The 16,913-nt window shown below is 40.5% G+C and overlaps 1 protein-coding gene across 1 annotated transcript; it reads right to left on the bottom strand.

Moving 5' to 3' along the window:
• Window positions 1-16,057: 16,057 nt before the first annotated feature.
• On the bottom strand, window positions 16,058-16,913 carry LOC119505509 (short coiled-coil protein-like). The gene is made up of 2 exons (XM_037798323.1): window positions 16,809-16,913; window positions 16,058-16,239 (listed from the first exon to the last, which is right to left on the bottom strand). Exons 1-2 carry the CDS (start codon window positions 16,873-16,875, stop codon window positions 16,058-16,060), a joined length of 249 nt encoding a protein of 82 aa, XP_037654251.1. The 5' UTR covers window positions 16,876-16,913.

Genomic DNA, 16,913 nt, shown 5'->3' with positions numbered 1-16,913 from the left:
CACACCCAGTGCCCTTGATCTTATGGCTTTAAATACCACAGATATGCTGACCATTCCCAAATTTACATCCTTAGTCCTTACTTCTTCCTTGAATTCTAGATTCCCATATCCAATGGTCTTCTCAAAACAGCCCCTTGGACTTAGAGGTAGGTTGAATTATGTACTCCAACAAACACAGGTTCTTGGTCTTAATCTGCATTACTGTGGGTGTGAACTGGTTGTAAATAGGACCTCATGAAGATGTTCTTTTTAGTTATGGTGAACTGAATGATGGTGGGTCTTAATCTAGATTACAGAAGCCTTATAAGGAGAAAGCCACAGGGAGATGTCAGAAGTTGGCAGGAGCCTGGAAGAGAAAAGAGAGGATGTTGTCATGTGAAACACAAGCCAACGATACCCAAGGATTGCTGGAAAGCCAGTGCCAGGATGCCACAGATTCCTGAGAGAAAGCATGGTCTTGCCGATGCATTGACTTTGTGCTTCTAGCTTCAGATACCATGAGCCAATCAACTCCTGTTATTCAAGCCAGACCAGTTTGTGGTATCTGTGATAGCAGTTCAGAAAAACTAAGCTGTTTTCTAATATCTTGAACTTGGTATGTCCAAAACCAATTCCTTCCTGGCCTGCTCTATCCACAATCTTACCCATGTCATGAATGGAAACTTCATCCTTCCAATTCCTCAGGTCAGCAACTAGGAGTTATCCTTGATTCCTTTTCCATAACTCACATCCTATCTATGAGCAAATTCTGTTGTTCTGCCTTCAAATACATCCAGAACCCGCTTCTCCCCAAGCACTGCTTCTGCCCTGGTCCCACGTTCCCATGCCTGGATTATTGCAGTAGTCTTCTAGGTGGACTCCCTGTTCCTGCATTTGCCCCTTTGACCTGTTCTCCATGCAGCAGCTGGGGTGAGCCTCTTGAAATGGAAGTCAGATCATATCCCATCTCTGTTTAAAACCAGTGCCTTCTCATCTCACCCAGAGTGAAACTAGAGCCTCTCTGTGGCCTAAAAGACCCTATATGGTCTGACCCTGTTAACCCTCTGACTTCATGTCTTTTCACACTTCCTTCCTTCTCTCTGTCCCAGTCACACTGGTGTCCTTGTTATTCCTTGAATATGCTAAATGTCTCCACCTCAGGGTCTTAGCGTTTGCAATTCTATCTGCCTGGAAGGCTCTTCACCGGCATATATACCTGTCTCTTTTCCTCACCTGCTCCTATGGACTTGTTCAGCAGGACTCCTAAACACCCAATCTAAAATTGCACCACTCCTCTGCCTCCTACACATCATATTTCCACTCTTTACTGATTTTTCTCATTAGTATCTGTCAATGCCTATCATACTATATATTTTACTTATTCATCTGGTTTATTTTCTCTTTCTTCTATGAGAATATAAGTTCCACGAAGTCAAGGATGTTCTTCTGCTTGGTTTACTGCTATACCCTACTGCTTAGTACAAAACAGGTGCCTGCGAAGAAACCACTCTGCACATTTCAAAACAGATAGGAATTTAAAACAGGGCATTGAGAACTTACGAAATGGTTGGAAAAGGCTGAAGGAGTGAAAGTTAGGGGGCTTAGAGGGTGGCACTCAGACATCAGGAAACAGCTGCATCCTACTCTGGTCTGTGTGGTCTGAAGAAAATGCCAGGAGCCACTGGCACAGGTGCAGAAGCCTGTACTGGTCTGTCACCATCATGCCCCGGATGAGGAACTAATTTTCTGTCCTTCTAGATTCCATGCACATCCCTTCACTGGCAGGACATCAACTGGACCCTGCTGCAAGGGATGCTGGGAAATATGGTTCCAGGCTTGCAGATCCTTTGACAAAAGGGGGGGTTGGTGGTGGTGGTGGTGCTGGAAGCCAATGGACAGCAGGGTGCATGGTATTCAACAAAAATTTGTAGAATGAATGAATACAAATGTGATGATAGTGAGTAAATTAAATATGCAATATATCATTCATGCATTTGTAGTATGGCAAATCCTGTGGAAACACATCTTTGTTTAACAAAATCAAGCTGGATCCAGAGTAGAAGGAAGTGTTTGCTTTGCCTCTATGTTGGGTCAGTGAAAGAGGAAGCACTGAGACTGTCCCAGGAAAAGATGGGCCTTGGTGGGCTTACACCTGACCTTGGAGGATCTATGTTTTCGCATTCTATATATTGTCATACCTCGACTGTCTTTGAGTTGCAAAATTCTGCTGACAGATAACATTTTGAGCAATGGCCTGGGACCTCTGCTTGGTGGTGGTGATGCCACTCACCTGCTTCACAGCCTGGCTCTGAACAGAAGTGTTTATTTGTGTAAGCACTTGAGCAGCATATTGGAGACATGACCCACCCAACTGTGGCTGGGACATTTTGATTAGATTGTTTCCGTGGAGATGTGACCTCAACCATTCAAGGTGGGTCTTAATTAGTTAACTGGAGTCCTTAAGAGAATTGAGAGAGAGAGAGAGAGAGAGAGAGAGCTCAGAGCTGACACAGACTCAGAGATTTGGAGATGCAGACAGAAAGACGTTTGGAGATGCTATGCTAAGAGATGAAACCGAGTTTGCCCTGGAGAAGCTAAGTGAGAACCCACAGATGCTTAAGGGGAAAGCCACTTGAATCAGAAGCTGAAAGCAATGCAACCTGGGAGCAAAAGACCAGCAGATGCCAGCCACACGCCTTCCCAACTGACAGAGGTGTTCTGGACGCCATCAGCCTTTCTTCAGTGAAGGTATCCTCTTGTTGATGCCTTAGTTTGGACACTTTTATGGCCTTAGAACTGTAAATATGTAACCTAATAAATCCCCTTTACAAAAGTCAATGCATTCTGGTAGCTTTAGCAAACTAGAACATGGTGTATATGCAAGTTTTCCATCCAAAAATTATTTGGAAGATTGGAAATAAACAAAATGTTCCTTCACAGGGGAGTGGTTAAATAAATTAGGGTATGTTCACCAATGGTATACATTGTCTCTACTAAAAATATCAAAGAAACTCTTTCCATATTGAAATGGAGCCATTTCTAAGATGAAAGTGAAAATTGCAGGTGCAGGTCATAGGTATAACATACTACCCTTTGTATTTACACAGGGTATCCCTAAAACAATATGCAAGACACCAGAAGTACTGGTTACTTCTGCAGAAGGGAACTGGGAGGCAGGGGACAGGGTGGGAGGAAGACCTTTCTCAGTATACTCATGGTACAGAGTAGATCTGAAAAATGGAATATAATGAAGACCTTGGCAGAAATCCTTAAGGATGCTGCAAGTCTCTTTCTTTTAATTTTGTATTGAAGTATATCATATTCGCAGAGAAGTACACATATCAGAAGTGAACAGTTCATGGAATTTTTACATGCTGATCCCACCTGTGCAACCAGCACCTAGATCAAGAACTAAAATACTACTGGCCCCCCAAAACTCCCCTCAGGCCACTTTTCAATTGCCAGCCCTTCCCTTGAGTCATCATTCTCCCAGCTTCAAACAGCATCGATTACTTTTGCCTGTTTTGAAAATTTTATATAGATTGAATCTTACAATATGTATTGTTTTGTGCCTGCCTTCTGAGAGTCTCAGAGCTTTGGCTTTAATCAGATACTTCGTTGGCTCTAAGCAGAATGAGCAACTGTCCCACTTTGCCTGGGACTGAGAGGGGTATCTGGGACATGTGTGAGAAGGAGATTAAGTCTAGCTTTCACACAGAGGTGTGCCTGGCGGGGTGGGGCAGTTCAGGAATTGGCAGAAGGTTAAAAAGCCAAACTGTAGTCCACGGTCGGTCTCCCTGTTTATCTGCCCACTATCCTTTCAAGGGGGTAGAAATTCCTAAAATAGTGTCATGGCTTGTTACCAAACTAGCCCAGACTGGCTCTGCAATTAAAGAACAAAGGAAAGAGGCCTGGGCATAACCATTATAGTCAGGGGTGGAGACTTGTTCCAACCTTTTCAAATGTTTCAAATTTGCACAGGAGACTTGTTTTGAATGTTCCCAATTTGGGCGGGCTGCATGTTTCCAATTTGCACGGGCTAGTTAGGCTTGTCCAATAGAATGTAACCTTGAAGTATCCAGCCACTGGAGAAACAGAGGAGGGACTTGCAAGTTAGGCATAGGGAATAAATACTGCTGGGTCTATTGTTCTGTGCACCAACCCACCACATTTTGGTTGGGTGCCCGTTCTTGCAAGATCATAAATAAATTCTTTTCTTCTCCACAATTGGGTGAATGTTTACTCCTTTTAGGAATAGTGCTTGTTTCTCACACGTGGGACTTCAGGTTTTAAAGCTGGCTTGGTCCTGGGCAAACCAATGCTTCTTACCATAAGGCTTAAGCCAGTTGACCATGTGTGTTCAAGGGTGAAGGAAAGGAATCCTTTCAAGGTCAAGAGTGAAATGTTGCAAATGCAATTTGAACAAGCATGTCTCACAAGTGTGCTTAGGAATTCTAGAGCTGATCTCAGCTCTCTGAGAATGTGGAGCTATTATGGGTTTTGATATTTGATTTGTGTCAGTGTAGATATTTCCAGGAAAGGTTAGTGTAAGAAATAATGGGCCTGTCTCCCCAGGGATGCCTCCAGGCTGGTCGCGGAACTTGCCTGAACTTGCCTTGGGTTTTAGGGTTGGGGTGGGATGAGTTTGGGGGCTCCTATTGGCAGAGGCCAAAGAGCCAGGGAACCCCAAGTGGTCCTGCCTCACCCCTGCCAGGATATTTCAGGGAAGGAGTCATGACCTGGAAGACATTCCTTTGCCTCCAGTTTTGCACCCTGGGCAAAATGATTTCTGCTGATGAAGGGTGCTGTGGGATTCAGACTTTTCATTAGGAACATTACTGTCTTGTTTTGCAGACACCTTTCTTCTTTCTTCTGAAAACAGGAAGCAAATTTAGAATAGGTCTAATCTAGGAGAAGAATAAGGAAAGTAATTAAATGGCATGAATAGTGTAAAGTGGCTTCCAAATGAGGAAACGGTAAGAAAAATTTAAAAGAGAGGTAGCTGGGAACAGAAAGTGAATATTAGCACAAGATTTTTTTCTCCTGATGGGATCTGTCAGAATTAAATTGTTTTTCTAGTTTTTGTCGCTGCAACATAAGAAAATGATTAGATGTATTTTAAGCTATGTTCCAGTGAGTGTTTGGGGTATGTTAAAATACAGACATTGTGCTGTGTGTGAAGTTTTTTGGGGGGAACGCATTGGGGTGGGGGTGCCTTCTAGAGATGAGGCAGCCCTCCATCAGAGCAGCTGAACGTGTGGTTGAGTGAAGACCTCTGATTAGGATGCCCAGGCCGGATGGATTATGACATGTGGGCAGAGGAGACGGCACTGCTTTCAAATATGGGCCCTCGGTGGCTTGAATTGTGTCCTCCAAAATGAGATGTTTGAATCTAACACCTGGTATACCTGTGAATCTCACTTTATTTGGAAATAGGGTCTTTGCAGATGCACTCAAATTAAAATTAGGTCATACTGGATCAGGGTTGACCTAAATCCGATGACTGGTTACCTTATAAAAAGAGGGTATCTGGATACAGAGACACACAGAGGGGAGACAACCGTGTGAAGGTGGAGGTCGAGATCAGAGTGAGACAGCCTGGAGCCAAGGAACTCTGAGAGAATTAATTTGTTTTAAGCCACCAAGGTTGTCACGGTGGACCCAGGAAACTAAGACAGTCCCCAATTCAGAATTGGTTTGGGCGGTGGGGGAGGCCACGAACTGAAGTCAAGCTACTTCTCATAAGGTCCATTCTACTAGCAGGGACTTATTCATTTAATGGTGGTTCTTCCTTCTCCCAGATAAGCCAGGGGAGACTAGTTAAATTCCAAGGCACAGAGGAAGAAGGTCAATGAATCAGCCAGTTTACTCATGACCATTCTAATGGAACACGCAGAACCAGAGAAGTCAGGAATTTAAAAATGGGAAAAGGAAATGCCTTTTACTGGACTATTTCCCCTAGCTTACACAGTTAGGTAGCTTCCAGGGCCTTTTCATAAACTTGGCATGCCTGTAATGTAGCTAGTGGGAAACAACCCTGTGCTTCCATTCACCATCTAGATTTTGGTTCCAGTTGACTTGTGGGATGTGGTGGTGGTAAGTGCCATTTTTAAAATACCTTCAAGCTTATGCATACATTATAAAATTACGTCTTCAGCTTCTGTGGAGTAAATTATGTGGGTCTACGAATATGTGTGTGCTATTAAAGATCAGCAGGATGCCAAAATAGTATAAAATAATGGAAGTAAAAATCCTTTACCTTAAAAGCCTCAGACTGGTGTTTAAAGTTATGGAAATTACTTTATCCTTATTTTATGGGTCTTTTATGCCTAACCACATGGGGTTCCAGTGACAATATTCCCAGTTCCTTTAAGTGGGTGGAATGGCAAGATTATCAGTTTGTGGAGTGGTAATTTTAGTGTTCAGTTTTTCAGTATTTGGTATTTAGTATTATATTTAGTATTTTAGTATTCTGTTATAATTTATAAAAAAAAAATTCTGACTGAATGGAATGGGAGGAAAAATAAAGCTGGTGTGCTGAAAGTGGGTTGAGTTTTCTCTAGCTTCCTCTCTGGCCTTAGTCTTGTGTCTTGGGAGACTGGAGGCAGGTCAACAAGTTAAGGGCTGCGATGCCTGCGGAGAACGGGGGCTGTATCCGCTGTCCTTTCATTTGCTATTGGCTGTATTTACTTCTCCAGTCCTGCTTCACATCAGTTATAATTATAACTTAATGAGCTTTATTATTTTTTTCTGAAATGGTGTTTTATTAAACAGCAAAGCAGAATTGCAACAAAATTTTCAAATGTTTGTAAATTAGATCACAGAAGGGATGCAAAACGTTTGCAGTATGACTATTATATATTCATACGGCTAAAGTCATTTATTGACTTTTACTTGCACCAATCCAAACAAAAGATTATTATTCCGTGATTAAAAGTGGCCCAAATCTAAAACCACAAGCTATGTTAATGGATCTGTCTTCCTATTATAACTAGCATTTTAACGTTGCTTCTGCAAAATTCCCTTACCAAATGGAATTTACAACTGAATTTTTAAAAACTCTTTTGTAAAATGGTGCCCAAACTCTACAAATCAAGTAGTTGAATTTATAGAAAATTCAAGAACTAGTGAGATAAAATACTGAGAAAGGTAATCAATTAGTACATGTGTAAACTCTTCCCATTTTATTCATGATTCTGATACTAATAGACACAGGTTTTTGCAAACTTGATCTTCTGGGCACCATAAATAAATCAAACTCTTTGTACCTGTTCTCTTCCGTATGTGGCTTACATAAAATTAGTCATAGTTAATCCACTTTCATATATATTCCCCCAAAGACCTAATGTATGTCAGGGATGACTCAAACCTGGAGTGAAAACATTTGGAATTGGTAACTGTTTATTGAGTACTTTTTTTTTTTTTTAATCATCATTTTATTGAGATATATTCACATACCACGCAGTCATACAAAACAAATCATACTTTCGATTGTTTACAGTACCATTACATAGTTGTACATTCATCACCTAAATCAATCCCTGACACCTTCATTAGCACACACACAAAAATAACAAGAATAATAATTAAAGTGAAAAAGAGCAATTGAAGTAAAAAAGAACACTGGGTACCTTTGTCTGTTTGTTTCCTTCCCCTATTTTTCTACTCATCCATCCATAAACTAGACAAACTGGAGTGTGGTCCTTATAGCTTTCCCAATCCCATTGTCACCCCTCATAAGCTACATTTTTATACAACTGTCTTCAAGATTCATGGGTTCTGGGTTGTAGTTTGATAGTTTCAGGTATCCACCACCAGCTACCCCAATTCTTTAGAACCTAAAAAGGGTTGTCTAAAGTGTGCGTAAGAGTGCCCACCAGAGTGACCTCTCGGCTCCTTTTGGAATCTCTCTGCCACTGAAGCTTATTTCATTTCCTTTCACATCCCCCTTTTGGTCAAGATGTTCTCCGTCCCACGATGCCGGGTCTACATTCCTCCCCGGGAGTCATATTCTACGTTGCCAGGGAGATTCACTCCCCTGGGTGTCTGATCCCACGTAGGGGGGAGGGCAGTGATTTCACCTTTAAAGTTGGCTTAGCCAGAGAGAGAGGGCCACATCTGAGCAACAAAGAGGCATTCAGGAGGAGACTCTTAGGCACAAATATAGGGAGGCCTAGCCTCTCCTTTGCAGCAACCGTCTTCCCAAGGGTAAAACTTATGGTAGAGGGCTCAACCCATCAAACCACCAGTCCCCTATGTCTGTGGTCATGTTAGCAACCATGGAGGTGGGGTAGGCGAATACCCCTGCATTCTCCACAGGCTCCTCAAGGGGGCACTACATCTTTTTTTTTTTTCCTTGTTTTTCTTTCTTTCTTTCTTTTTTTTTTTTTAACTTTCCCTTCTTTTTTAAATCAACTGTATGAAAAAAAAGTTAAAAAAAAAAAAACATACAATAAAAGAACATTTCAAAGAGACCATAACAAGGGAGTAAGAAAAAGACAACTAACCTAAGATAACTGCTTAACTTCCAACATGTTCCTACTTTACCCCAAGAAAGTTACATAATATAGCAACTTTTCTGTGAACTTGTTCCTACTATATCCATCAGAAATTAACAGACCATAGTCATTTCTGGGCATCCCCAGAACGTTAAATAGCTTATCTGTTCTTCTTGGATTATTGTTCCCCCTTCCTTAATTGCTCTCTACTGCTAGTTCCCCTACATTCTACATTATAAACCATTTGTTTTACATTTTTCAAAGTTCACATTAGTGGTAGCATATAATATTTCTCTTTTTGTGCCTGGCTTATTTCGCTCAGCATTATGTCTTCAAGGTTCATCCATGTTGTCATATGTTTCACAAGATCGTTCCTTCTTACTGCCGCGTAGTATTCCATCGTGTGTATATACCACATTTTATTTATCCACTCATCTGTTGAAGGACATTTGGGTTGTTTCCATCTCTTGGCAATTGTGAATAATGCTGCTATGAACATTGGCGTGCAGATATCTGTTCGTGTCACTGCTTTCCGATCTTCTGGGTATATACCGAGAAGTGCAATCGCTGGATCAAATGGTAGCTCTATATCTAGTTTTCTAAGGAACTGCCAGACTGACTTCCAGAGTGGCTGAACCATTATACAGTCCCACCAACAATGAATAAGACTTCCAATTTCTCCACATCCCCTCCAGCATTTGTAGTTTCCTGTTTGTTTAATGGCAGCCATTCTAACTGGTGTTAGATGGTATCTCATTGTGGTTTTAATTTGCATCTCTCTAATAGCTAGTGAAGCTGAACATTTTTTCATGTGTTTCTTGGCCATTTGTATTTCCTCTTCAGAGAACTGTCTTTTCATATCTTTTGCCCATTTTATAATTGGGCTGTCTGTACTATTGTCATTGAGTTGTAGGATTTCTTTGTATATGCAAGATATCAGTCTTTTGTCAGATACATGGTTTCCAAAAATTTTTTCCCATTGAGTTGGCTGCCTCTTTACCTTTTTGAGAAATTCCTTTGAGGTGCAGAAACTTCTAAGCTTGAGGAGTTCCCATTTATCTATTTTCTCTTTTGTTGCTTGTGCTTTGGGTGTAAAGTCTAGGAAGTGGCCGCCTAATACAAGGTCTTGAAGATGTTTTCCTACATTATCTTCTAGGAGTTTTATGGTACTTTCTTTTATATTGAGATCTTTGGTCCATTTTGAGTTAATTTTTGTGTAAGGGGTGAGGTAGGGGTCCTTTTTCATTCTTTTGGATATGGATATCCAACTCTCCCAGCCCCATTTGTTGAAAAGACCATTATGGCTCAGTTCAGTGACTTTGGGGGCCTTATCAAAGATCAGTCGGCCATAGATCTGAGGGTCTATCTCTGAATTCTCAATTCGATTCCATTGATCTATATGTCTATCTTTGTGCCAGTACCATGCTGTTTTGGCAACTGTGGCTTTATAATAAGCTTCAAAGTCAGGGAGTGTAAGTCCTCCCACTTCGTTTTTCTTTTTTAGAGTGTCTTTAGCAATTCGAGGCATCTTCCCTTTCCAAATAAATTTGATAATTAGCTTTTCCAAGTCTGCAAAGTAGGTTGTTGGAATTTTGATTGGGATTGCATTGAATCTGTAGATGAGTTTGGGTAGAATTGACATCTTAATGACATTTAGCCTTCTTATCCATGAACATGGAATATTTTTCCATCTTTTAAGGTCCTCTTCTATTTCTTTTAGTAGAGTTATGTAGTTTTCTTTGTATAGGTCTTTTACATCTTTGGTTAAGTTTATTCCTAGGTACTTGATTTTTTTAGTTGCTATTGAAAATGGTATCTTTTTCTTGAGTGTCTCTTCAGTTTGTTCATTTCTAGCATATAGAAACATTACTGACTTATGTGCATTAATCTTGTATCCCGCTACTTTGCTAAATTTGTTTATTAGCTCTAGTAGCTGTATCGTCGATTTCTCAGGGTTTTCCAGATATAAGATCATATCTTCTGCAAACAATGACAGTTTTACTTCTTCTTTTCCAATTTGGATGCCTTTTATTTCTTTGTCTTGCCGGATTGCCCTGGCTAGCACTTCCAGCACAATGTTGAATAACAGTGGTGACAGCGGGCATCCTTGTCTTGTTCCTGATCTTAGAGGGAAGGCTTTCAGTCTCTCACCATTGAGTACTATGCTGGCTGTGGGATTTTCATATATGCTCTTTATCATGTTGAGGAAGTTTCCTTCAATTCCTACCTTTTGAAGTGTTTTTATCAAAAAAGGGATGTTGGATTTTGTCAAATGCTTTTTCAGCATCTATTGAGGTGATCAATTGATTTTTCCCTTTCGAGTTTTTAATGTGTTGTAATACATTGATTGTTTTTCTTATGTTGAACCATCCTTGCATGCCTGGAATGAACCCCACTTGGTCATGGTGTATGATTTTTTTAATGTGTCTTTGGATTCGATTTGCAAGTATTTTGTTGAGGATTTTTGCATCTATATTCATTAGGGAGATTGGCCGGTAGTTTTCCTTTTTTGTAGCATCTTTGCCTGGTTTTGGTATTAGATTGATGTTAGCTTCATAAAATGAGTTAGGTAGTGTTCCATTTTCTTCAATGTTTTGAAAGAGTTGGAGTAAGATTGGTGTCAGTTCTTTCTGGAAAGTTTGGTAGAATTCCCCTGTGAAGCCATCTGGCCCTGGGCATTTATTTGTGGGAAGATTTTTGATGACTGATTGGATCTCTTTGCTTGTGATGGGTTGGTTGAGGTCTTCTATTTCTTCTCTGGTCAGTCTAGGTTGTTCATATGTTTCCAGGAAATTGTCCATTTCTTCTACATTGTCCAGTTTGTTGCCATACAGTTGTTCATAATATCCTCTTATAATTTTTTTAATTTCTTCAGGATCTGCAGTTATGTCACCTTTTTCATTTATTATTTTGTTTATATGGGTCTTCTCTCTTTTTGATTTTGTCAGTCTAGCTAGGGGCTTGTCAATCTTGTTGATCTCAAAGAACCAACTTTTGGTGATATTTATCCTCTCTATTGTTTTTTTGTTCTCTATGTCATTTATTTCTGCTTTAATCCTTGTTATTTCTTTTCTTCTACTTGGTTTAGGATTGGTTTGCTGTTCATTTTCTAGCTTCTTCAGTTGATCCATTAGTTCTTTGATTTTGGCTCTTTCTTCCTTTTTAATATATGCGTTTAGTGCTATAAATTTCCCCCTTAGCACTGCTTTTGCTGCATCCCATAGGTTTTGGTATGTTGTGTTCTCATTTTCATTCGTCTCTATATATTTAGCAATTTCTCTTGCTATTTCTTCTTTAACCCACTGATTGTTTAGGAGTGTGTTGTTTAACCTCCAGGTATTTGTGAATTTTCTAAGTCTCTGATGGTTATTGACTTCTAATTGTATTCCATTGTGGTCAGAGAATGTGCTTTGAATAATTTCAATCTTTTTAAATTTATTGAGGCTTGTTTTATGTCCCAGCATATGATCTATTCTAGAGAAAGTTCCTTGAGCACTAGAAAAGTATGTGTATCCTGGTGATTTGGGATGTAATGTCCTGTATATGTCTGTTAAATCTAATTCATTTATCAGATTGTTTAGGTTTTCAATTTCCTTATTGGTCTTCTGTCTGGTTGATCTATCTATAGGAGAGAGTGATGTGTTGAAGTCTCCCACAATTATTGTGGAAACATCAATTGCTTCCTTTAGTTTTGCCAGTGTTTCTCTCATGTATTTTGTGGCACCTTGATTGGGTGCATAGACATTTACGATTGTTATTTCTTCTTGCTGAATTGCCCCTTTTATTAGTATGTAGTGGCCTTCTTTGTCTCTCAAAACATCCCTGCATTTGAAGTCTATTTTATCTGAGATTAATATTGCTACACCTGCTTTCTTTTGGCTGTAGCTTGCATGAAATATTTTTTTCCATCCTTTCACTTTCAGTTTCTTTGTGTCCCTGTGTCTAAGATGAGTCTCTTGTATGCAACATATTGATGGTTCATTTTTTTTGATCCATTCTGCGAATCTATATCTTTTAATTGGGGTGTTTAATCCATTTACATTCAACGTTATAACCGTGAAGGCATTTCTTGAATCAGCCATCTTATCCTTTGGTTTATGTTTGCCATATTTTTCCCTCTCTCTATTAATATCCTTTATTGTACCCATACCGAATCTCTTTAGTACTGAACCTTTCTCCAAGTCTCTCTGTCCTGTCTTTGTTTCTCTGTCTGTAGGGCTCCCTTTAGTATCTCCAGTAGGGCAGGGCTCTTGTTAGCAAATTCTCTCAGTATTTGTTTGTCTGTGAAAAATTTAAGCTCTCCCTCAAATTTGAAGGAGAGCTTTGCTGGATAAAGTATTCTTGGCTGGAAATTTTTCTCACTCAGAATTTTAAATATATCGTGCCACTGCCTTCTAGCCTCCATGGTGGCTGCTGAGTAGTCACTACTTAGTCTTATGCTGTTTCCTTTGTATGTGGTGAATTGCTTTTCTCTTGCTGCTTTCAGAACTTGCTCCTTCTCTTCTGTGTTTGACAGTGTGATCAGTATATGTCTCGGAGTGGGTTTATTTGGATTTATTCTATTTGGAGTTCGCTGAGCATTTATGATTTGTGTATTTATGTTGTTTAGAAGATTTGGGAAGTTTTCCCCAACAATTTCTTTGAATACTCTTCCTAGACCTTTACCCTTTTCTTCCCCTTCTGGGACACCAATGAGTCTTATATTTGGACGTTTCATATTATCTATCATATCCCTGAGGTCCATTTCGATTTTTTCAATTTTTTCCCCCATTCTCTCTTTTATGCTTTCATTTTCCATTCTGTCATCTTCCAGGTCACTGATTTGTTGTTCAACTTCCTCTAGTCTTGTACTATGAGTGTCCAGAATCTTTTTAATTTGGTCAACAGTTTCTTTAATTTCCATAAGATCATCCATTTTTTTATTTAGTCTTGCAATGTCTTCTTTATGCTCTTCTAGGGTCTTCTTGATTTCCTTTGTCTCCCGTACTATGGTCTCATTGTTCATCTTTAGTTCTTTGAGTAGCTGCTCTAGGTGCTGTGTCTCTTCTGGTCTTTTGATTTGGGTGCTTGGGCTTGGGTTATCCATATCGTCTGTTTTTTTCATATGCTTTATAATTTTCTGTTGTTTTTGGCCTCGTGGCATTTGCTGAACTTGATAGGGTTCTTTTAGGATTTGTAGACCAATTGAAGTCCTTATCTCTAATTTATCAGATCTACAGCTTCGTGGAGTACACTTTCTCTAACTAACCAGCAGGTGGCGTCCACGAGCCACCTGTTCTCCACAAGCCAGTTCTCCCCTGCTTAGCCTTTTTGGTGAGTGGGGGAGTGAGTCTTGTGGGGCCCAATTGGTGTACCAAGCTTGCGTGTGTAGTTGGTGTTGCCTGCCCTGTATGTGGGGCGTGTTTCTGGGCAGTCGGGGAGGGGGGGTGGCCCTAACAATCAAATCTCCCTGGTGATCCTAGAGTTTTAAAGCTGCTGCAATAGTCTAATCCTTCAGTTCAGTCCTGCCACAGTTTGTCTCTGCCACTGACCCACAAGTCCTTGGTATTGGCGTATGGCTTCTGAGACTTGCAAGTGGGCCCCTCTTCCAGGCTGTGCACCCCGGGTCCTCTGTTGAGGGATGACTGTGCTATGTCACAGGTGAGTGCCTTCCCCCCAGGGCAGTTCTGGGCTGCTGGGCTGTGTAGGGAGGCTCCCAGTCTGCTCAAATGATGGCTGAATGGGGCTTTGTTAATTCACACTGCTCCACCTTCCCAACTCTGAGACAATCAGCTGAGGTTGCAGGGAAGGCTAATGTCCATGCCCAGTTTTGTGGTGTGTGCCTGTTATTTGAAGCACTTCCGTCACACTGGGTTGTCTGGGGCAGCTCTGGGCTATGGGGCTGGTGATGGGCAGGAGTGTTTCCTGTCCACCAGGAGGGTGGCTGTGAGCCTACACCCCCCTTTTCTTGGGAAGTTGTGGTGTTTAGTGAATTTTCTCAGCCACTGGATTATTGCCTTTTGTCTCAGAGCTCTCTTAGTTCTGCTCTTGACTTGACGTGCCCAAATTGAAAGTCTTTGAAGCTTTCTGTATTGGGCTTGTTAGAGTAATTGTTTTAGAAAAAGAAAAAAGGATTACAAAAAAAAAAAAAAAGGGGCCCTCCTCAGAGATCTAATGGGTTATTGAAATGCTAATAGACAAAGCAACCAGGGCCATTAAGGAAAGGTCCACAGGGCAGAGAGATCAGCTTTTCTTCGGGATTTGCATATGCGCCTCAAGGCCTGAGCTCCGCCCTTCCCCTTTCTGTGTTCACCAGAACTCCAAAAATCCTCTGCTTTTATTTTGGAGTTTTTCGTGTTGTTTTTTTTTTTCTATGCCTGTCTCCTCTCTGCTGGGCTGGCTGCTCTCAGATTCTCTGGTGTCTGGTCTCAGTCTATCTATGGTTGGAGTTTGGATCAGTAGAATGAGTTTCCGATAAGGGCTGCCACTGCAGTTCTCCCTTCTCCTTCCCGGAGCTGACAGCCCCTCCTCCCACGGGACTGAGCCTGGCAGGGAGGGGCGCGGGTCCCCTGGCCACAAAAACTTACAGATTTCGCTGATCTCAGCAGTTCAACATTTTCATGAGTGTTGTATGAAGTATGCCCAAAGACAGATTGCTCTGTGGTGTCCAGTCCATGCCGTTCCTGGCTTTCTACCTACTTTCCTGGAGAAGTAACTAAAACTTACAGCTCACCAGTCTGCCATCTTGCCCCGCCTCCTCGAAATCCTCTATTGAGTACTTTTTCCATTCTATTTCTATGTTTCCTGAGATTTTCTATTTTAAACACACACACACAACCAGAGCTCATCTTTTCAAATACCAAGTGGTCATTTTGTGTGCAGAAGGAAGTTTTGAACAACACATCTTCCTAATTTGAAAATTCACAGTTTCAAAGAACAATCGTCATTTTTATAGCCTCAGTTTTCATTTTATCAAAGAGAAACTAACAGTCCTATCTTGTTACTAAATATATCGAATGACAGGTCCTAGCTGAGAAACTTTCTTATTTTGATTAAGTTCAACAATGAGTTCAGGTTATTTTCATAAATGATTTATTATTAAAATTACTTTTGCAAATGTGGAACCAACTGTTTTTCCTTAGGGGAAGGGAAATGGGAAGGAAGAGGCAAATGGAAAAAGGGGCAGGGTACATAAGGCTGTCTTTCAGTACATGATTTTGGTGACTTTTTTTTTTTTTTACAACACAGTAGTTATTTTCTTGTGTCATCTTTTACAAAGCCTATAATAAAAGAGAGTGCTAAACTTATAAATCAAAGCCAATTGATAAAACACTCATTTTCAAGTTTTCATAAATTTATGCAAATCTAATTATAAAGTCTCTGCAATCAATACATTTACATGTTTTCATAGACTAAGATAATATACAAATTCATAGAAGTCTCCAGTTATACTTTTATAGCTCTTAATTCTGCCTAGATCTGCCATTATTTTCATAAATACTTAATGAAGCCACAAAGGTACTCTAATTTTTGTGATCTATTCAGATTTTAAAGGAAAAAAATCACAAGCAATTCCATAAAGCAGAATGGCTATCAACTCCTTACTTTCTTTTGCTTTTTGTGTCAGTTGTTTGGAAAACCCTAGAAGTTGACATGCGGTTTTCTATATGTTGTCCAAGAACTTGGTTTTCCGATTTTAGCTTCAGATTTTCTTTCTTAACTGCATCTACTCTTGCCAAGAGATCTTCAAGTGTGTGTTGGAGTTCCAACACTTGATTAATAATGTGAGAAACAAGCACTATACCTAAAAAGGAATAAACGCTCACCCGATTGTGGAGAAGGAAAGAATTTATTCACGATCTTGCAAGAATGGGCACCCAACCAAAATGTGGTTGGTCTGCTGAACAACAGAACACAGCACTATTTATTCCCTAAGCCTAACATGCAAGTCCCTCCCCTGTTTCTCCATTGGCTGGGTACTCCAGAGGTTACAGCCTATCTGACAGGCGTAACTAAACTGCACAAATTTAAGACAAGCAACCGTGCAAACAAGAAACATTTGAAACAAGTCTCCACCCCTGACTGTAACAGTTATGCCCATATAAGGCACTGATACCACTCTTATGCTTATGTGACCTCTTTCCTTTGCTCCTTAACTGCAGAGCCAGTTGGTACCAAATTATGAGGCTATTTTAGGGACCTCCACCCCCAAGTCTCCACCTTGCAAGGACAGTGGGTGGATAAACAGGAGGACTGGCTGCCGACTACAACTTGGCTTCTTGACTCTCTGCCATTCCTGCGAGCTGCCCCCACCCTATGTGAAAGCTAAACTTAATCTTATTCTCACAATAAGTCGTGTTTTTTCCTCCAGTTCTGCCTGATTTTTGGCATCAATGGCATCCATGTCGACATTCATCATCTTGGGTAACTTTTGTGCCTCAGATACAAAACCCTTGA

The sequence above is a fragment of the Choloepus didactylus genome, chromosome 10, assembly GCF_015220235.1.
Source record: "Choloepus didactylus isolate mChoDid1 chromosome 10, mChoDid1.pri, whole genome shotgun sequence".
NCBI classification, from domain to species: Eukaryota; Metazoa; Chordata; class Mammalia; order Pilosa; family Megalonychidae; genus Choloepus; species Choloepus didactylus.
This window is presented reverse-complemented; position numbering and strand designations above follow the sequence as displayed.